This window comes from Dendropsophus ebraccatus, chromosome 4 (genome assembly GCF_027789765.1).
Source record: "Dendropsophus ebraccatus isolate aDenEbr1 chromosome 4, aDenEbr1.pat, whole genome shotgun sequence".
Taxonomy (NCBI): domain Eukaryota; kingdom Metazoa; phylum Chordata; class Amphibia; order Anura; family Hylidae; genus Dendropsophus; species Dendropsophus ebraccatus.
In genome coordinates, this window is record NC_091457.1 from 141086632 (window position 1) to 141109078 (window position 22447).

At 44.9% G+C, this 22447-nt stretch overlaps 1 protein-coding gene across 1 annotated transcript in view; it reads left to right on the forward strand.

The window, feature by feature from the left end:
- The first annotated feature begins 13925 nt into the window (after nucleotides 1-13925).
- Nucleotides 13926-22447, forward strand: part of LOC138789342 (uncharacterized) — a 29511-nt gene continuing 20989 nt past the window's right edge. The window contains exon 1 of the mRNA XM_069967949.1: nucleotides 13926-14044. Within this exon, the coding sequence (XP_069824050.1) occupies nucleotides 14003-14044 (42 nt within the window). The 5' untranslated portion in view covers nucleotides 13926-14002. The remainder of the gene's footprint in view (nucleotides 14045-22447) is intronic.

Sequence of the window (22447 nt, forward strand, 5' to 3'; positions counted from 1 at the left end):
AGACAAGTCCACCACCAGTAGTACACACAAGTCCACCACCAGAAAGACAGACAAGCCTACCACCAGTAGGACAGACAAGCCTACCACCAGTAGGACAGAGAAGCCCACCTCCTGAAGGAAAGACAAGCCCACCACCAGTAAGACAGACAAGCCCACCACCAGAAGGACAGACAAGCCCACCACCAGAAGGACGGCTGGGCCCACCACCAGAAGGACAGATGGGCCCACCACCAGAAGGACAGATGGGCCCACCACCAGAAGGACAGACAAGCCCACCACAAGAAGGACAGACAAGCCCACCACCAGTAGTACAGACAAGTCCACCACCAGTAGTACAGACAAGTCCACCAAAAGAAAGACAGACAAGCCTACCACCAGTAGGACAGACAAGCCTACCACCAGTAGGACAGACAAGCCCACCTCCTGAAGGAAAGACAAGCCCACCACCAGAAGGACGGCTGGGCCGACCACCAGAAGGACAGATGGGCCCACCACCAGAAGGACAGATGGGCCCACCACCAGAAGGACAGGTTGGCCCACCACCAGAAGGACAGGTGGGCCCACCACCAGAAGGACAGACAAGCCCACCACAAGAAGGACAGATAAGCCCACCACCAAAAGGACTAACAAGTAGATCTTACTAACCCACCCCCATCGGTACCATTAGCATCAAGAGAGGTAGATGAGGAAGAAAAAGCAGAAAGATCTAGTATACAGGAGGAAAGAAGCCAAGTAGCAGAAGTAAGAGTAAAAGTATATCTAAAGTCCACAGCATTAAAGAAATTTTTGAGATTTTTTTAAAGTAAATAACAAATCTATGTAACTTTTTGACAACAGTTAATTTGAAAGAACAAATATTTACCAGGAGTACCCCTTTAACATTGTGTTAGTTAACATCCCTGCCCTGATAACTTGATCAAACACAGTGCAGCGAAGCAACGGCTTCAGTGGTTTCATCCAGACGAGATGCAGAAATTTTCTGCAGGATGCATCGGGAACATCAACAGGAAAGCAGTACTGGCCAGATGATCTTAATTTCTGATGAATTGGGATGCGGGCGCATCCGTGTACGCCCGCATCCCAATTCACTGCTGCACACAATGGAGTGTGCGGCTGAAGCCCAACGCTCCATTGTATGCACTGACATGTCTTCTGCCGCCGCTATTCAATAAATAGCGGCCGCAGAAAACTGACATGACATTTTTTTGTGCGGCCACTAGTGATTCCGGCTTAATACGAAAATATACGTTACCTTGACCTATGGAATCCCGGCCGGAGCGTATACACATAGTATACGTTCCGGCCGGGATCCCTAGCGACGCCATAGAAAACCATGTCAGTGCACACTATGGAGTGAGCGGCTCTGGCTGCACGGTCTGTTCCGGTCTCATACATAGTGTGAACATAGCCGTAAAGTGTATTTTGTACTTCAGAGCTCTACTCGTAATTTTGCTGGTTGAGTTAATGTCTATATACATTACATTACTTAAGGCCCTATTACACAAAGCGATTATCGTCCGTATTCGGACAATATCGTCTGTTACGGACATTAATTGTGTCATGTAATAGAAGACAACGATCAGCCGACATCGTGCATGTCGGCTGATCGTTGTCTTCTATTACATGATACAATTGTCTTTCGACATGCTGAAACGGCAACGAACAGCCTGTTAACGGTCTGCTGCCATTGATCCGTGTAATAGGAGCGTCTGCACCAGACCGATGCTGTCTCCTATGGGCTGCCTGGACGATCTGATAATCGCCCGGGCAACCCCACCGCAGCTCCCTGCGGGCCTTCCGGCTCTTACTGGCTCCTCCTTGCTTGCTGTCGGTGCATATAATAATGCCGGCAGCAGGCGGGGGAGTGAGGAGCAAGCGATCGCTGAACTGCTCTCCACATCGCCCTGTGTAATAGTGGCTTTACCCTGTACTGAGCTAATGAGGATACAAGTCATGCAAGTTGTATTATACTTCAGAGCTGCACTCACTATTCTGCTGGTGGAGTCACTGCCTGCGTACATTACATTACCTAAACTTTACAGATTTTATGTACTGTACTAATACAGATTGTATTATACTTCAGAACTGTACTCACTAATCTGCAGGGGAAGTTCCTGCCTATAAACATTCTATTTTGTATTCTGTACTGATCGAATTTACTGTACTAATACAGCTTGCATTATACTCCAGAGCTATACTCACTATTCTGCTGGTTCTGTCACTACTTATGTCCATATATATATCTTACATGACTTATCCTGTACTGATCTAATGTGCTGTACTATTTCCTGCATTGTACTCCAGAGCTGCACTCATTATCTAGTAGCAGAGACTAAATATACAAACCTTCTAAGACAACTGTCTAATTTGCCCAACAACCAATCGCAGCTATTTAAACTCTTTAAGAAATGCAAGCTGAGATCTAATTAGTTGCTACTGGATGCAAATCAAACATTTTTGTCCTGTCCCTGTTTGCATATGTCACTATAACAGAGAAACTGATCCAGATAGAGCAAAGCAGCTAAGAGTCTACGTACTCTATCTCGCAACGCAGGTGACACCGGGACAACCTCTGACAATTTGCTCAACTCAGGTAACTAGGACTGAGGCTTGTGTCACCCTAGGAGGACGGGACACACGACACTGTAGGGCAACGAGTGGTTACAACGACAAAGGTCAAAACACGGGCACAAGTATCCTTATTATTTCAAGTATCCTTCTTTTCCTTCTAATGTTCCGGCCGAGCACAGTACTAAATTGGGTTGGGACACTCAAGACAAACTCCTCTCCACTGCTCTGAACCTGCACAACCTACTCTCCTCCACTGCTCTCAACTCACTCTATTCTTCTCTGCAGGCAACCAATTCAGCACTGCTACTCTACGTTCACTGCCTCTACAGTCCTCGGTGCAGATCTAGTCCAGTCAAGTCTAAAGTACTGTCTGCTTGTATGCCAACATATTCGTCAGTAAAATAACAAGTTTATTTATTCTACCAGGACTCAGTGGTTATTGCATTAGAACTTACACAGCAGCTACACCGTCCTTGAGTCATTTTCCCTTTCTGTGGCTGTCCGGGTGGGTCATAAGTTAACTCCACTCCGGACCAATGTGATAAGCGCCCAAGGGACCCATCACAACCTGGCAGGTTATAGAGATGAGTGAACTTGCCGAGTTCGGGTTCATATGAACCTGAACTATTGGCTTCTTATTTCCGCTGTCTGTCGGCTCCATGGAGAGGGTGGATACAGCCGGAGGACCGCCTGGAAGACTCGGATACAACCTATGGCTATGGCTGTATCCCAGTTTTCCAGGCAGTCCTCCGGCTGTATCCACCCTCTCCACGGAGCGGGCAGACAGCGGCAGGCAGAAGCCGAGAGTTCAGGTTCATACGAACCCGAACCTCGGCAGGTTTGCTCATCTCTAGTACTGATAGCCCGGGTGGGTCAATTGACACTCAGGACTACCGTGACAAGAGCCCAAGGGACCAATCAGAACCCAGAAGGTCACCGGTCATCTTGGAAAGTTCGCTCATCTCTAGCAGGTTACCGACCATTGGGGAAAGGGTATAGCCAGCCTCAAAAAATAAAAGCTGGTGTGCCCCCATACCTGTGTGCTGTGTCAGCACTGGCATCACGAAAGCCCACAATCCGGCTGAGCTATATTCCACCAATCAACCACCACAGAAGTGGTGTCACCCGGAACAACTTAACAGGTGACCGGTCGAGCACACACTACACATATATTAGTTGCATCTGGCTCAATTATTATCAGAAAATAACCACAACTGATGTCACAAATGATGGCAAAATTGCATTGGTTGTCATCAGGTTTTTTATCCTTTTTAAAACAAACAAACAAAAAAAACAACAACATTAGCCGTCAGTTGTCAGACAGAGGATGGGGGAACACCACAAGAAGCATTCTGCTGCCTGGTATATCTGGTGAACCTGGGTTTTATTGAAGCACCAGATGTTATGAACTGTGCCATTCAAACCAGTGGAATCAGTTCAGTCGTCAGTTTCCCTCCTGCACTTTGCTACTGCACTGGATGAAAACAGGGCCGGGTATGAGAAAGGGTCGTAGAACATATGTCAATGTAAATGATGTTCACATGAAAGAAATAATCTTCAGCGGCACTCACCATAAATTACACCTTTATTGAAGTACAAACACGCTTAGCAGGAACATAGAGGATGCTCCCTCCGGATGCTCCATTGACGCCAGTGCTTGTCCACCACACAGGTGTGATGTTGGTACCTCCCCCTGTGTTGTGGCTGGCCTAAATCCCCAGATGATCAGTGACCTGCTAGGTTGTGATTGGTCCCTTGGGCTCTTGTCACGGTAGTCCTGAGTGTCAATTGACCCACCCGGGCTATCAGTACTAGAGATGAGCGAACCTGCCGAGGTTCGAGTTCGTATGAACCTGAAATCTCGGCTTCTGACTGCCGCTGTCTGCCCGCTCCGTGGAAAACTGGGATACAGCCAGGGCCGGCGTCAGCACCTGGCATACTCGGGCAAGTGCCAGGGCCCACGGCCGCCCAAGGGGCCCCCGACACTTGCCCAAGCAGTGAGACAGACGCACGCCGCATCACCGACCCCCGGGGGAGCGGGTGCTGCCGACACCAAGTCCGGGGGAGGGCTGGAGGGGCTGGGGAAGGACCTGCCGTGTTTGCTGCACTGGGGAAGGACCTGTGGTGACATCATAAGGGGGCGGGACTGAGAACGGGAAAGGCTGCATATGGATGAAGGACCTGTGGTGACGTCATAAGAGGGCGGGGCTGAGAACGGGAGAGGCTGCATATGGATGAAGGACCTGTGATCATTGTCATGTGACATGAGGAGGCGGGGCTCACTAATACCTTCCCTCTGTATGCTGTGAGCTTTAGTCCTTCTCTTATATCTCATTCTGTAATGGCCTCTGATCTCCCATAATAACAGGCTGTCCATGCTGGGAGTTGTAGTTCTCCTCATATCTCCTCCTGTAATGGCCTCTGATCTCCCATAATAGCAGGCTGTCCATGCTGGGAGTTGTAGTCCTCTTATATCTCCTTCTGTAATGGCCTCTGATATCCCATAATAACAGGCTGTCCATGCTGGGAGTTGTAGTCCTATTATATCTCCTCCTGTAATGTCCTCTGATATCCCAAAATAACAGGCTGGACATGCTGGGAGTTGTAGTTCCCCCTGGTATACCTCATGTAATGTATCTTATTGTAACTCCATTCTAGCCTGCTCTATGGTGAAGAAGCCAGAATACAGACTCCAGGGGGATGACCTCCTTCCAGCACCTCCATTCTAGTCCATTCTAGCATATATCCGATCTCACCCACAGGCGCAGAACGATGACGTCATCACGCCTGCTGGTGGATCCACAAGGCGCACACAAGGGAGAAGAGGACCCGTCCCCCGCCCGGATTAGTGAGTATGTTTTATTTTTTTATTTTCTTGTGCTGAGGGAGATCAGGGGGCATTTATATGGGGCAGAGCAGGGAACATTACTATGGGGACAGAGCAGGGGGCATTACTATGGGGCAGAGCAGGGGGCATTACTATGGGGCAGAGCAGGGGGCATTTCTATGGGGCAGAGCAGGGGGCATTACTATGGGGCAGAGCAGGGGGCATTTCTATGGGGACAGAGCAGGGGGCATTACTATGGGGACAGAGCAGGGGGCATTACTATGGTGACAGAGGGCATTATTACTATATGGGGGGCGCAGCGCGGGACCCACAAACCTCCTTACTTTACTGCACATGACACCAAACAGTGGAGTTACTACTGTATAGGAGCCTATGGGTGGGAAGAAGGGAAGGAAGTTGCTGGAAATGTGCGGAGCCTGAGATGTTTGTCTGACAGGTCCCGAAGAGATGAATTGTAGCTGGAAGAAATCATGGAGGTCTGGGCCAGATGGAGAGGAAACGGAGAGCGATCGCCTCAGATCAAAGAAGACGTCACCTGTGAGTTACTAGATTACGTTTTTTTTAAATATTTTGTCAAACTTTATTTGGTAGGTGTGCCCCGAGGTGTGCTATACAAAGGGGCCCGCTGAGGCTCTCTCGCCCAAGGGCCCACAAAAACCTGGAGCCGGCCCTGGATACAGCCTATGGCTATGGCTGTATCCCAGTTTTCTAGGCGGTCCTCAGGCTGTATCCACCCTCTCCACGGAGTGGACAGACAGCGGCAGTTCAGGTTCATGTGAACCCAAACCTCGGCAGGTTCGCTCATCTATAATCAGTACCGGACAAACAGGGGAAAATAACCCAAGGTATGCGGCTAGTGTTTATATGTGCTGGTGCGTATAAAATATGATGGAGTCCCAGTGATATCAAAAATAGAACAGCTTTACTTTGCAGTCTTTCAATAGTACTACACACTTTGGCAGAATAGATAAATCTTCACATAGACTTTAATGTTTAACTTGGCTATGCTTGAGGAGATGCTTAAAGAATTAGAAGAGAAGAGAGTTAGTTGTAGCGATGCTTGGAAAGTTGAGAGTAAAGTAGAGAAAAAGAGTCCCGTCCCTCCTCCCCACCCTCCTCATCATTAGGAATGCTCCAGGCAGATTGCTTCCTATTCCCCACCTGTGTTCCCACAGCACATGGGATGGATCATTAAGACACCTGTGCAATGTTCAAACAGAAGTAAATGTTCTAGTGGCATTCCTAATGATAAAGAGGGTGGGGAGGAGGGACGGAGGGGTGGTGCAAAGTTAGGGCACAGATACGCCCGTAGTGCACGGGGCTGCAATTTTAAAATAAATTTTTTATGACAATAACTGCATCACCTGCCAAACAGACCGCAGGACAGATCTTGGATTAAAAGCAGCTATCCGAAGGTACAAGTGGTTTGGGGGGGTTAGATTGTGGGTACAGAGTCGCTTTAATCATTTAAAAGTTTCAAGGCTGCATAAAGCAATAAAACAATAAAATGCATTTAATCGAAAGACAATACCACAGGGCCCTTGTGAAAGTACTACAAAAATGTTAAAAACGCTGAGGAAAAAATGCTGGAAAAAATTATTTTCTTTAAAAAAATATATATATATTAAAAGCATGATACAAGTAGATAGCAGAAAATAATAAAAATAATACTAAAACAAAGATAAAGTCCAGAGCCATTTGTTAATTCATGAATGGCTGTGCTGTTCTGATTCAGAGTTCTTGTATCTCTGAACAGTGTTGTTACAGTTTCGGCTGCACTGTGTTATAAAATGCAAGATGCAATGTAGTAAGATGGAGTGGTAGATACTTGGAGCATGCCGATACTTGTGCAGTATTATGAAGCCTCAGCTTAGCTGTGTGTGATAGCCAGTCAGTGCCGATGCTTGTTTGTTCTAAGGGGACATCAGGTGTAGATTGTGCTTTTGCACCTCTCACCAGTCTGGAAAGATCCTGGTCAGGCACCTCTCCTCGTGGGTCCTGGCGTCCCTGTCCTCTGCACGGGGAGAATAAAGCTGGTAGCCTCTTTGGTGTCAGGCAGATTCGTGACGTCACTCCCTTAGTTTGTAAAGTGCCTGGGCTGCTGGAGCTGGGTATCAGGCTAAAAGAGTTGTGCTGATTTTGTATGCCAGTTGTGCTGGGTTATGCCAGACGTGTTTCAGAGTATGTTCCCTTTCATCAGTGGCCAAACACTCTATGCCGGAAGCAGTAGTGCCAGTACATTTAATTGTTAGATGTTGCAATAGATGTTTAGATGTTACAATAGTTAAATAGCAATTTTACCTGCCAGCAATCCGGCTTGCTTCTCTGTCTCCCAGGTCACAATTAGTGCGCTGTCCCGCCGCAACCCACTGATTGGCTGAGCGCCATTAGTGACCCGGCGGCCAGGGAAGCAAGCCGGAGTGCCAGCAGGTAATGTATGAGCTTCTTTAAGGTCCGGCAGCTGATTAGTTAATAAAGGTCCATTTACACAGAAAGATAATCTGACAGATTATCTGCCAAAGATTTGAAGCCAAAGCCAGAAAAAGACTATAAACAGAGATCAGGTCATAAAGGAAAGCCTGAGATTTCTCCTCTTTTCAAATCCATTCCGGGTTTTGGCTTTAAATCTTTGGTAGATAATCTGTCAGATAATCTTTCTGTGTAAATGGACCCTAATGCTACGTTTACACGAGGCGATTATTGGCCCGATCGTACGATTAACGATTTCGAAGTAACAATTTTTTTTTATAACGATCAGCGTTTAGATGGAACGATATATCGTACAGAAAATTCGTTTGGCGATCGCTTAAGCCTATCTCACACATAGGTAAAATCAGTGAACGACTGTTTACACAGAACGATCAGCGAATTTTTTGCGAACGACGAAGTTAAAAGATCAAAATGAACGATTTATCGATCGTTCGCCGCGTTTACACGTACGATTATTGTTCGAATTCGATTGTTATCGTGAAAATTCACCCGATAATAGTTCCATTTAAACGGAGCATAAGGCAGAGGGGCTACAGTCCCTTCTCGGCCACGGCTGAAAACCTTCTTTGTAGAAGTGCTTGTAAGCTCAAAACAGACTGTTACCTGCACCTTATGGGTGTCTGTCTGAAACAACGCACACCTTGATATGTGTATATTTGCACTGGAATAAAGAAATCAGCGAAGGCATTCATGAGTAAGTACTACTACTGTCTTCTATTGTTCTGATTGTTGCACATGACTGAATATGAAGCGAGCACCACCCTGCTACCCCTAGGCTTTACCGACCTACATCTCATATATATGAATGCAGTGTCAATCTCTGCTTCATTCTTTAAATACCTGTGGGGTCTAAATGCTTGCTACTCCCCTAGATGCATTCTTTGAGGTGTGTAGTTTACAAAATGGCATTTGTGGGGTGTTTGCCGTGTGTTGGTGCCTTAAATTCTTTGCAAAACCCATGTGGTACCTGAAACAAAAAAAAAAGCCCCAAAACGCACATGGTGCTCCTTCATTTCTGAGGCATGTATGCCAGTCAGGGAGCACACTTGGGATACACATGGGATATTTTTCAAGAATACAGAATCCTGGTAATAAATGTTGAATTAAAATGTTAATACCTGATATGTTCCAAAAAAAAAGTTTCGAAAATCAAATTTGCAAAAATAAAATAAAATAAAATAAAATAGAAACTATAATATTTTGCCATCACTGTGCTTTAATGTCTGTGAATCACCTAAAGGGCTAACAGAGTGGACGGCAGACAGTACTGAGGGGGTGGTGGTGGGGATTTCGGGGGGTGCGGCGGTCCTGGTCTGTGGGTGCGAGTGTGCTGAGGTTGCGGGGGTGTTGGCAGGCTCAATCCGGAATACCGGGCACTTTCCTGATGTACATCAGAAAAGTTCCTGTGATTCCGGCACTCTCATAGACTTCTATGGGGGCGTCCGGGACGGAATTCCACACAAAAATAGGACCAGTTCGAAAAATCCGGTCCTATTTTCCGGAATGCACACCAACAGGACGGGTATCCGTGTCTAATGAAAGTGTATGGGTCCGGATTTCCGGATTTTTCTGGATGGTTTTTTCAGACGTGTGAAGGGGACCTAATCCAGTGCTACAAAAACATGGCCACTTTCTTTCAGAGACAACACGACTCTTGTCTCCAGTTCAGGTGCAGTTTGCAATTAAGCTCCATTCACTTCAATGAAACTGAGCAGCAAAATCCTACCCAAGCGGGAGACAAGAGTGGTGCTGTCTCTGGAAGAAAGTGGCCATGTTTTTGTAGCGCTGGATAACCCCTTTAAGAAATTAAAATAACAATCAACAAATGAAGCCCACATGACGAAGACATATTGTTTATGTAAATTAATAGCTAATTTATGTGGCATAACTATTTTTTCTTAAAGCATACCTATACCTATCATTTAAACAAATATAGACAGTCACTACTTTAGCATTGAGAGCGAACATGTAGGGGCAGAGCAGATGCTGATGAGCACATCTACCCCTTCGTCCTAGCGATGGGAGTCTCAGCACCCACCCCCCCACTGATATAAACCTATGAACCTGTTAGAAAAATGCAAATTTTACCAATTTTTTATTTTTATTTTTTACTAGTAAACGGTAAGATATTAGTCAGAATATGCAACTAACAGAGTTAAAGCATTCTAGAGCTATGAACACGAGAGAGGTCAGACTTGCAAACTAGGCCTTAAAGGGAAACTATCAGCAAGTTAGAAGCATCTAACTTGCCCATATGTCCGTATAAAACACAGGACACTAAGGATAAAGGTAAATATCTTAATTCCCAGCGTCATTTTTGTAAACTTTTAGTTTATTAGATACAGTATGTGAATGAGGTGGTTTGGTGCCCTAGGGGTGAGACTGTACACGTTATAATGAAAAAAATCACTGTGTGAAAAAACAATGTCCCATACATCTATCACAGGTGCGTGTGAATCGTATAGTATTTGGGTGCTCACAGTCTCTTTGGCTGCCACTAGCCTATAAGCCTGCACATTCACATATAATTTGCTGGAGCACTTCTCTCCTCATATTATCTTCACTTTTGGTTTATTTATCCAAAAAGAGTTTGACTCACGTTTTGTCGTTTTCACTTGTTTATTTCTTTCATATATTCACATGGTATATTCACATACGGCAGCCACGGGCTTATCTCAGGTGTGCATGACAGGAGTGGGCGTTCCTTACTGGCGTGACGCGAGGTTTCGGGGTAAGTCCCCTTACTTACGCATGAGTAAGTGCACCGATCCACCGTGGCCGGCCGTTCTCAAGGTATTGGGGCAGTGCTCTGCAGTGGCATCAACACTGCCGGGCCCCCCTAGTGCACAAAATGGTCTATTTAGCAAGTGGATAAAACTATTAAGTACGATAAAATGGTGCCAAGGATGAAGGTAAGAAAATTTGCTTCCTTCTCAGCTCCCCAAGCGCTATAGGGACATATCAGCAGGTTAAATGCTTGTAGCCATCTGAGATGCTTCTAGCAGTAGTGGATTATAATAGGGGCGTTTCGGGCGGCAGCCCGGGGCCCTGAGCTCCTGGGGGGCCCATGACCACCCAAAAAGACTTATACTTTAATGGCAATTTTGCACAAATCAGGCTTGTGTTGCTATAGTTACAATGAGGTGGTGGGCCCAGGCTTGGTGAACAGCCCGGGGCCTATGGTAAAGTTAATCCCCCCCTGGCTTCTAGCTATTGTAAAGGAATAAAAGCAGCCTATAGAAGGTATAAAGAGACTGGAAATGTAGCTGACAGAGAGACGTATAAAACATATGGACGTCATGCCTTTTCTGCCTCCCCCCACTGTCCCTGACTGAGATCGGGCAGCAGGAGGAGGCTGTGTGACATGGTATAATGGCTAAGAAAAACCCTGAAATAAAAAAAGACCCCAAAATTCACCAGGTCTCTGTCATGTCTGCGGCCTGTGGTTGAGTCAGGTGACGCACTGTGGCCACATATGGGGGATTTCTAGAAACACTGGAATAAGGGGAATAAATAGTGAGTGGTATTTCTCAGTTAGTATTTGCTGTGTTAGAGGAAAAATAGATTAACATAGAATATCTGCCAAAAAAAATGAAAATGTTTAATTTCTCCTCCAATATGCTTAAATTTCTGCAAAACACCCAAAGGGTTAATAAACTTATGTAATGTTACTTTAAATACTTTGAGGGGTGCAGTTTTTACAGTGGAGGGATTTATGGGGATAACTAACATACAGGCCCCACAAATCCACCTCAGAACTGGACTGGTCCCTAAACAAAATCAGAATTTGACATTTTCCTGATATTTGAAAAATTGCTGCAAAATTTTGAAGTCCTCTAACATCCTAACAAGTAAAAGGACGTTCACCAAATGACGTCACCATAAAGCAGACATGTTGTAGATATTGCAGTAATAATTAGTTCATGTGGCATGACTATCTTTCTTAGGAAAAGAGAATTTCAAATATAAAGGATTGTAAATTTTTGTAATTTTGGGGCAAATGTTGTGTTTTTTACAAAAAAATACTTAGTGTATCAACCAAAGTATACCACAAACATACAGAGGAATATGTCACGAAAAAACAATCTCAGAATAACCACGATAGTTAAGCGCATCGCAGAGTTATCACTACATAAAGAGACATAGGTCAGATTAGCAAAATAGGCCCGGTCATTAAGGCCAAAACAGGCTGCGGAGGCAAGGGGTTAAGTATTTGAATCTATATAGTCTGAAGGTAAAGGGGGACCTGATTGAAACCTTTAATGGTGCGTTCACACCTACAGGATCTGCAGCTAATTTTCTGCAGCAGATTTCATTTAAATAACTGAACACAGCATCAAATCTGCTGCAGATCTGCTGCAGATCCTGTAGGTGTGAACGCACCCTAAGTATGTTAAAGGACTAAATAAGGTTTAGGAGGGAAGTGTTTTTAGTAAAAAACTGAACTCAAGAACAAGGGGACACTGTGAGAGGTTATCTGGGGGAAAGATCAGAAGCAACATGAAAAAATATTACTTTACTGAAAGAATAGTAGATACTTGGAACAAACTTCCAGCAGATGTGTTTGGTAAATCTGCAATAACACAATTTAAACATGCCTGGGATAAACATATATCTATCCCAAGATAACAAGAAAGAAAATACTAAAAGGGCAGACTAGATGGACCCAGTGGTCTTTTTCTGCTGACAATCTTCTATGTTTCTTCTGTTTCTAGCCTGCTGTTAGTTTCCCTTTAAGGCCAAAATGAAAGGGGTTTTCTGAGTTATTTTGACATACCTTTAATAAACTTTTCTTGCCATATAATTAATATGTGTCACTGGCTTCAATAGCCAATTCTGGCTTTTTCTCCGTACCGTGTTTGGGGCGGGCCATCCAGAGAGCCGTTTGCAAGGCTCTGAAAGGACATACTTAGGTAGAGGCTGGCCGGCACTTTTTCCCTGCACTTACTACTGCATCAAGGCTTCACTTCCTGGATAAAACGGTGATGTCACTTCCTGGATAACATGGTGATGTCACTTCCTGGATAACATGGTGATGTCACGACCCGACTCCCAGAGCTGTGCGGGCTGTGGCTGCTGGAGAGGATGATGGCAGAGGGATGCTCAGTGTCCCTCCAGTGCCCTGTGTCCCTCAGTGTCCCCCTGCCATCATCCTCTCCAGCAGCCACAGCCCGCACAGCTCTGGGAGTCGGGTCGTGACATCACCATTTTATCCAGGAAGTGACATCACCATGTTATCCAGGAAGTGACATCACTATGTTATCCAGGAAGTGACATCACCATGTTATCCAGATAGTGAAGCCTTGATGCAGTAGTAAGTGCAGGGAAAAAAACACTTTATGTGCATTTCCCATAATAAGTGTATATTTGTTTTTTTTTTTATAACTGTATACTTTAATAAAAAAAATGTCACCAGAATTCTCCTTTAAGGGCTTTATACAGTTTGAGGACCTCTGCTCTTTATTTCTATAATACATAAAGAGTAATTCTGTATTGCAGATTGTCTTCACCCGCTTGTTAAAAGCACAGGCAAGGAAATATTTGTGAATTTCAATCTGATGTTTTTCTTTTAAAGTTACACCCAGCAAACATGTCATAACACCGGCTAAAGGAAGTGAGGAGGGGGATATTGTTCCAGAGCACATACCAAGAATAGACTCTGCATTAGTATATGATCACCAGCCGAAGTTATCACAGCAAAAACTATTTCTTAAGAAAATGCCTTCGCTGCATAATATCCAGGCTTTTTTCCTTCAATATTATAGCATTCTGGGAACATCAGTCTTAGCTCTTCTGCTGCTTGTGCTGGAGGATATTATGGACAGGGATTTCACATGTCCTAAAGATTTGGTACTTGCCCGCTGTTACAGTGTAATATTTTTCACCATGCCTTTACTGGTCCTTTGGGTTCTGGCCTGTAAGCTTTCAGGTGGATGTGAAAAGTCACCATGTACTTTGACATGCTTATGCCATTGCACCTGCATACAGTCTACATGGCATTGTTTGAAAGAAACCCTCTATGGTCCCATACTGTGGGTCTTGATTTTATTATCAGACGGCCGACACCTTGAGTGCTTTTTGAAATCTTGCGGTATGAGTGAGGATATGGCATCATATTGCAAGTCAGTAGCTCAGGTAAGATTGTTTCTTCCTTCTAAATTGGAAGAGATTATAAAGCAGGTTTGTGTTTTTACATTTAAAGGGGTTGTCCAGTGAAGTTATATAGATTTGTAATTTACTTCTATTTAAAAATCCCAAATCTTTCTATACTTATCAGCTGCTGTATGTCCTGCAGGAAATGTTGTTTTCTTTTCACTCTGACACAGTACTCTCTGTCCGACACAGGAACTGTCCAAAGCAGTAGCAAATCCCCATAGAAATCCTCTTCCCCTGACAGTTCCTGTAACAGACAGAGATGTCAGCAGAGAGCACTGTGTCAAAGTGAAAAGAAAACATTTCCAGCAGGACATACAGCAGCTTATAAGTATGGGAAGACTCTTCCTAATTCTGAGAGCCATCTGGCAACTGCAGTACATACTAAGGGGGACATTTATTAAGTCCGGCGTTTTTTACGCCGGACTTATAAATGTCCCCGCATCTCCGGCGCTACGGAGATTTATGTAGAGGCGGACTGCCTCTACATAAATCCCGTGCGCGTTGGTGCGCACAGCCGAAAACCTACACCACCTGAAAGGTGGAGTAGGTTTTCGGCGTATCTTTGCGCTGAAAAAATGATAAATCGCGCGGACTCTGAGTCCGCGCCCCCCGTAACGCCCCCTCCCCGGCCCCCGGCGTACTCGGCGGAAAAAGCCGATATGCGAATATTTTATTCGCAAATCGGCAATTTGCGAATAAAAAAATACGTAAATCGCCACTTTCCGCTGAAAATCATCCGTACGCCGGATGATACATGTCACCCAAAGTGTCTTTTGAGTTTTCTGGAATCTGACCAGCCTAGGTTGTCTGGAATCCTTTTACCTCTTCATAAACTTGCATGACTGGTCTGGCAACAAGCTAAAAAGATGTCAGGTTTCTCTGATATAATCTCTGAGATCCCACTATTTCCTCATACCCATTAATTGTTGAACTCAAATCACATGGTCCCCACGGTCTGGTGTCCACACTATATACACTCATCTTCTTTCTGAGACAATGGCTGCCAGCCCTCTGCCGGTACATGATAAATGGGCACAATCCCTCTCCGCTTTTGAGGACGAGGATTGGGAAGAAATAATGAAATCTCATTTCCATGTATCTCCAGTTGCTAATAATAAGTTGATATAATTGCACATTGTGGTGTCCTACTACGGGTGTTCTTTTCTCCTTTGCACCTGTTGCAAAAGCTTGTTACTCCAGGTTAAAGGAGAAGTCCGGCGAAAAGTTTTATTAAAGTATTGTATTGCCCTCCAAAAGTTATACAAATCACCAATATACACTTATTACGGGAAATGCTTATAAAGTGCTTATTTCCCTGCACTTACTACTGCATCAAGGCTTCACTTCCTGGATAACATGGTGATGTCACAACCTGACTCCCAGAGCTGTTCGGGCTGTGGCTGCTGGAGGAGATGATGGCAGAGGGATGCTTAGTGTCCCTCCAGTGCCCTGTGTCCCTCAGTGTCCCCCTGCCATCATCCTCTCCAGCAGCCAGGGCCGGCGTCAGCACCCGGCATACTCGGGCAAGTGCCGGGGCCCACAGTGCCTCAAGGGGCCCCCCGGCACTTGCCCACGCCATTTCTTCCCCTCTCCCTCCCCTCTCACTGCGCTCACACACTGACACACATCGCACTGTGTGCAGGTGGTGAGCGCACACATCATTACCTGAGGCTGTGGGGGGAGGGGGGAAGAGCCGGGCGCAGGGATGAGGGGGGTGCTGTCATTTGCAGTCTATGCAGGTGTTGTGTATGTGTGTGTGTGTGTGTGTGTGTGTGTGTAAGTCTATGCAGGTGTTGTGTATGAGTATCTGTCTATGTGTTCTGGGAGTAGGAAGGTAGGGTCACCTGTGGCATATCTGCTGCAGTAAATTTATTGCAGATTTTCCCCTTTACTTTCCATACTCATACAGGAGGGGGATAATAAGTATATAATACACTGCTGTATACCTACACAGAATGGAGAGATATATACACTCATACAGGGGGATAATAAGTATATAATACACTGCTTTATACCTACACAGAATGGAGATATATATACACAGTCACAGGAGGACAGTGTCGGATTGGAGTGCCTTGGGCCCACCAGGGGAAATCATTCTTGGGGCCCACCACCCTTCAGCCACCATACTTATCTATGGTAACATTGAAGGGGTAGTGCGGTGTAAAGCATTACATGTGTGTTAGTTAGTGAATAAATGCTTTACACCGCACTACCCCTTTAACAAGGGTCCAGTTACACAGCGTGATATGGGGCGGCGTAGGGCTGCAAACGATTGCTAATGCAGGAATACACCGAGATGTGCGGCCGACAGCAATGATTTTTACAGATGCACAAAAGATCATTTGCTTGTCAGCTGATCTCTGGCACTTTTACATGGGGCTTCCTGGGAACACTTATTACGAATAATTGGCCCGTATAATCGGGCTATAGGGCAATTTTCTTTGCATGATAATGCTGTATACTTAGATACATAGGTCATACAGCCACCAATAACACCAGTATATAAAGAGCAAATATCCGCACACATATTACCGCCATACTATTACTGACCAAATAAAGTATACCAAGACTGATATTACCAATAATACCAGTATATAGGAGGGAAATATAATCACCATACATATTACCGCCATACTGTTACTAACCAGATCCTGTGTACTATGACCAATAATACCAGTACACAAGGGGGGGAAATATTACCGCCACACCACAACCATCACCATGATATTGTTACTGACTAAATCCAGTTTACTAAATCCAATAAAACACAGTACCAGATAAGTAACAAATAATACCACCACGCCATACTGACTAACACCACCGCTGCTACTGAATAACACCACCATAAACTGACTAACACCATTGCTGATACTGACTACCACCACATACTGACTAACACCACCACTGATACTGAATAATATTCACTGTGCACAGATCACTATCACCTTATTCTGTCATATAGAGGTGGACGCAGCTCTACACAGGCTTTATACACCATATACATTACAGTGCAGTTATATCAAGTGACTCACAGGGGACGTCTTCTCCGATTGTAGTTCTTCCCTTTTCATTTTCTTCTCCATCTGGCCTGGGCCGTTATAAGAACTTCTCCGAGCCACAAATCCACAGAATCTGCCAGAAAGACATATTAGGCTCCTCACTCTGGCACCATCCTCATCTCTTTACAATATATATATCCCTTATAGTATATGCCTGCTCTGTGTAGACACCTTATAGATTGCACCCCTCTGCCTCCCTTATAGATGTCTCTCGGTGTTGTCCATCCCTCATATAGCCCCCAGTGCTGTCCATCCCCTTTATAGCCCCCAGTGCTGTCCATCCCCTATATAGCCCCCTTATATTGTCCAGCCCCCCCATATAGCCCCCTCATGTTGTGCTGATCCCCCCCATATAGCCCCCTTATGTTGTCCGCCTTCTCCCTCCTCATATAGCCCCCTTATGTTGTCCAGCTCCCCCCCTCCTCATATAGCCCCCTTATGTTGTCCGCCTTCCCCCCTCCTCATATAGCCCCCTTATGTTGTCCAGCTCCCCCCCCCTCCCCATGTAGCCCCCTTATGTTGTCCGCCTCCCCCCCTCCTCATATAGCCCCCTTATGTTGTAAGCCTTCCCCCCTCCTCATATAGCCCCCTTATGTTGTCCAGCTCCCCCCCTCCTCATATAGCCCCCTTATGTTGTCCGCCTTCCCCCCTCCTCATATAGCCCCCTATGTTGTTCAGCCTCCCCCCTCCCCATATAGCCCCCTTATGTGGCCCAGCTCCCCCTTCTGATTAAAAAAAAACAAACAACACACAACGCACCTTACCACACGCTCCCCCGTCGCTGGTCTCTTCTTCTCTCTTCACCGCCTGACAAGCAGCTCTGCTGTGGAGTCCCGGCCATCGCGCACCACTGAACTCAGTGTGTGACGCGGCGGCTGGGACTTCCGGTTCAGGGCGCGCATACCGGAAGTCCCAGCCGCCGCGGCGCACACTGAGTTCAGTGATGCGCGCTGACCGGGACCGGGACTCAACAGAGCTGCTCCTCAGGCGGGACGGGGCGGGGGACACTCTTGTGATTGCAAGCAAAACGCTGCTTGCGGTCACAAGAGTGATTGACAGGGCGGGAAGCCCATGGCTTCTCGCCCTGTCAATCAGAACACTACATTTAACTGGAAGCGATTGTTGCGATCGCTTCCAGTTAAAAAGGAACCCGGTGACGGAGTGGGCCCCCGAGGAGCACAGGGCCCCGAGTGGGCCCCCCAGGAGCACAGGGCCCCGGCTGGGCTTGAGTGGAGACCACATTTCTGCAGTCTCCAGCCCTGTGTGCCCTGACTGGGGGGCGGGGCCCACCGGGGAAATCCCCGGCTCCCCGGTGGCCCAGTCCGAGCCTGCAGGAGGATAATAAGTATATAATACACTGCTGTATACCCACACAGAATGGGGAGATATATACACTCATACAGGAGGGGGATAATAAGTATATAATACACTGCTGTATACCTACACAGAATGGGGAGATATATACTGTACACACTCATACAGGTGGATAATAAGTATATAATACACTGCTGTATACCTACACAGAATGGGGAGATATATACACTCATACTGGAGGAGGGATAATAAGTATATAATGGTGGATGAATGCCAACTCTGTCAATGTGGAAACGGTTGGTTAATTCTGTCATACCTTTTGAGAGGGTGGTATATGAAAATAACGGGTGCCCAAGAAAATTTTCTAAAATATGGGATGCATGGAATGACTCCCCCCTGACTGTTGTCTCTGATTCTTAGTGGTTTGCTGGGAGGAATTTATACGCGGGAGTTGACTGGACTGGTCCTCGAGAGACAAATTTTGCCTTGACAGTGAGAGTTTGTCTGGAAATACACATAACAACAGTTTTATAGGTTATCTGTTTACCACTGTTGTTTATGTAACTCTTTTACATCCTATTGACAAGGGGAACGGGCAGGTCAAGTTGTTAGGCCAGGGCTACACAAAGACATTAGTTAACCCCTTAAAGGGGTATTCCCGCCAAAATCTTTTTTACACTATGTAAAAGCCCACCCCCAGTTTCACATATGGGCCAATACAAGTTATGATGTGTTCTGTGTCCTTTTGCTGCTTTTCCTGTCTCCTCACCCAAGGTGCAGGCAGAGAATGAGCTCAGTCCAATCCACCCCGACACGCTCCCTCTCCTGGCTAGAAAGACTGGGGACGGCTCAAAACACTCAGGGGGACTTGGTAAGTGAGACCAGTTAGGTTTGGGAGCATTTCATTTTTTAGCCCTTGGGGGGAATACCCCTTTAAGGTCAAAGCCAATTTTAATTTTTGCACTTTTGCTTTTTCCCCTTTATGTTTAAAAGGCCATAGCACTTGCATTTTTTCACCTAGAGACGTATATGAGCACTTATTTTTTGCGAAACCAATTGTACTTTGCAATGACAGGCATTATTTTTCCATAAAATATGCTGCGAAACCGGAAAAAAATCATTTGCGCAGTCAAATTGAAAAAAAAAAGACGGAATTTGTTTGGATTTCGGGGAGTTTTGCATTTACCCTGGGGTGAAACTGACTTGTTTTGCATGTTCCTTAAGTCATTACGATTACAACGATATGTAACATGTATAACTTTTATTTTATCTGATGGCTTGTAAAAAATTCAAACCATTGTTAACAAATATATGTTCCTTAAAACCGCTCCATTCCCAGGCTTATAGCGCTTTTATCCTTTGGTCTATGGGGCTGTGTGAGGTGTCATTTTTTTGCGCCATGATGTGTTCTTTCTATCGGTACCTTGATTGCGCATATACGACTTTTTTATCACTTTTTATTACATTTTTTTCTGGATTTGATGCGACAAAAAATGCGCAATTTGGCACTCTGGAAATTTTTGGTGCTGACGCCGTTTACCATGCGATATCAGGAATGTGATCATTTAATAGTTTGAGCGATTACATGCACAGCGATACTAAATATTTTATTTATTTGTTTATTTATTTATATTTATAAAATAGGAAAAGGGGGGTGATTTGGACTTTTATGGGAGGGGATTTTTTATTAATAAAAACACTTTTTTACTTTTTTTTTTTTACTGTAACTAGAAGTCCCCCTAGGGGACTTGTATATACACAGCATTGATCTCTCGTGCTGCACCAGTTCTCTGGAACTCCCTACCCAAACACATCAGACTCATACTCAATACCCACAGTTTCAAGCGTGCCCTGAAGACTCATCTCTTCAGGCTCGCCTATAACGTTCCCTAAAACTTGTTTCCCCCTTCTGTTGTTTCCCTTGCTCTATATCTGACGGTTCCTGTACCTTATATGTTTACTTGCAGATTTTGGCGTTGTTACTGGCTCATCCTGTATTTCTAACTATGTACAATGGCTGGACCATGGACAAATAAAGCACTTTTGCCTGGTGTCAACCCAAATTATAGTCTGTAAACTCCAATGAGCAGGTCTCGTTTATACTTTGTATTTTATGTTATTTTTATCTATTACTGTATGATGTTTTTATTTATTCTAATTTTAACTGTGTATTATGTACCTCTGTACTGTATGCATAGAAAAAAAAGCGCTGCGGAATCTGTTGGCGCTATACAAATACATTTTTATTATTATTATTATTATTATTATTATTATTATTATTATCATTATTATTATTACTGCAGTACCAGCCGGGATGATCCTCACTGACATCGGCCGTTCAGTGATGGCCTCAGGCTGGGTTCACACACAATATTTTTGCTCATTATTTTGGTCCCCATATTGCAACCAAAACCAGGAGTGGATTGAAAACACAGAAAGGCTATAGTTCCCCACCAATTTGGGTAAAAACAAAGTGGATGGGCCGGGATTGATTTTACTTTTCTTTGTCTGCTAGGAGCTATGATGTTTTTGCGACAGTATGATCCCAGGTCTCTCTGGTATGATGATCTTAAAGGAGAAGTCCAGCCATTTGAAAAAAATTGATAATTGCCAGGGGGAGGAGGGGAACTCAATAAACAACCGCTACTTACCTCTCATCGTGCCCTTGAATTACCAGCTCACAGGCTTCAGGACCCCGCCAGAGGTCATTTTCTCCTGAGTTCCTATGTTGTCATGACTTAGGAGAAAATGCCAGACCCGGATGATCGATTGCCCCCCCAGCCAATCAGTGACTGCAGCGGTGTCCTGTACCACTCACTGAGTGGCTGAGCAGGCAGTCTATCAGCTGGATTGTGACGTTGCAGCCGAAGCAGATTCTTTAGCCCGGCGGGGATCCCGGAGCAGCAAACCAGCAGAGGAGAGGCACGGGAGAGGTAAGTAAGTTTTCAAATGGCCGGACTTCTCCTTTAAGGAAGTGGTCATGTTCAAGAATCTACTAATATTTAGTCAAAATGGATTTGATCTCCTTGTTGTCCGATGTGAAGGTGGTGAGCTTTGCTTTGCATTCTGTAATCACTGATCCCAGAACAATTGTGCAGGATTCTATGGAATTGTCCAAAAGGTATATTGGACAACCATTTTTTTTTATTATAGTTATTTTTATCATGAAATACTATGATATCAAGAACTTCTGCATTGTTCTTGTAGATGTTATACATGTTGTACGATCACTGTGCATAGGACCATGTTGTACGCTCACTGTGTACAGGACCATTTGTATATATTTTCATATTTTGCATATTATCAGTGCTTGTCCTGGCAATAATATTCCCAGGTTTGATTTACTGCATATAGGGCAATAGGTCTTGCAGAATGTACTGTAGATTCTATCCATCCCGCTGCAATGATGCTATGATACTTACCTGACCTTGCCCTGATGTCTCCCACCATTATACTAGTTCTGCACAGTGCACCATTGGATTATTCTTATATTGCAGTCTGATAACTCTGTTCGCTCTCTCTACCTCTGCCCGCAGTTTGCTCTCCCCACATTTTTATCTCTGTGTGCTCTAATCTCCTGCTTTTCGGTCAAGTGACCACAAATTTCCACCACAGACTGCCAATCTGAGCAGCCCAGTGGGAATCTACCCGACCCGGGAGATTGTCAGTCAGGCCTGGTCCTTAGCTAGCACTGGGGATACTATTTAAAGCTATTCTGTAGGTTTGGAACTTTGTATAAGGGAAATATAACACAGAATGCTATAAGGATATTTAAGAATATGTAAAGAAATTAAAAAAAATTGTGTTCCCCGACTGTCCCTGTAATCCTGGAACTCATTTGTGGGAACTGGTCATTTGTGCTTTTGGGTCTGCAGACATTTTTTCTAGCATTTTTTAAAATTTAGTAAATATTAGTATACTGTATTGTAGCTTTCTGGTATTGATCTACAGCAGTTTTTTCATTATAAGTCATGCCATTTTTAATCACGTGACTCTAGGATTTTTT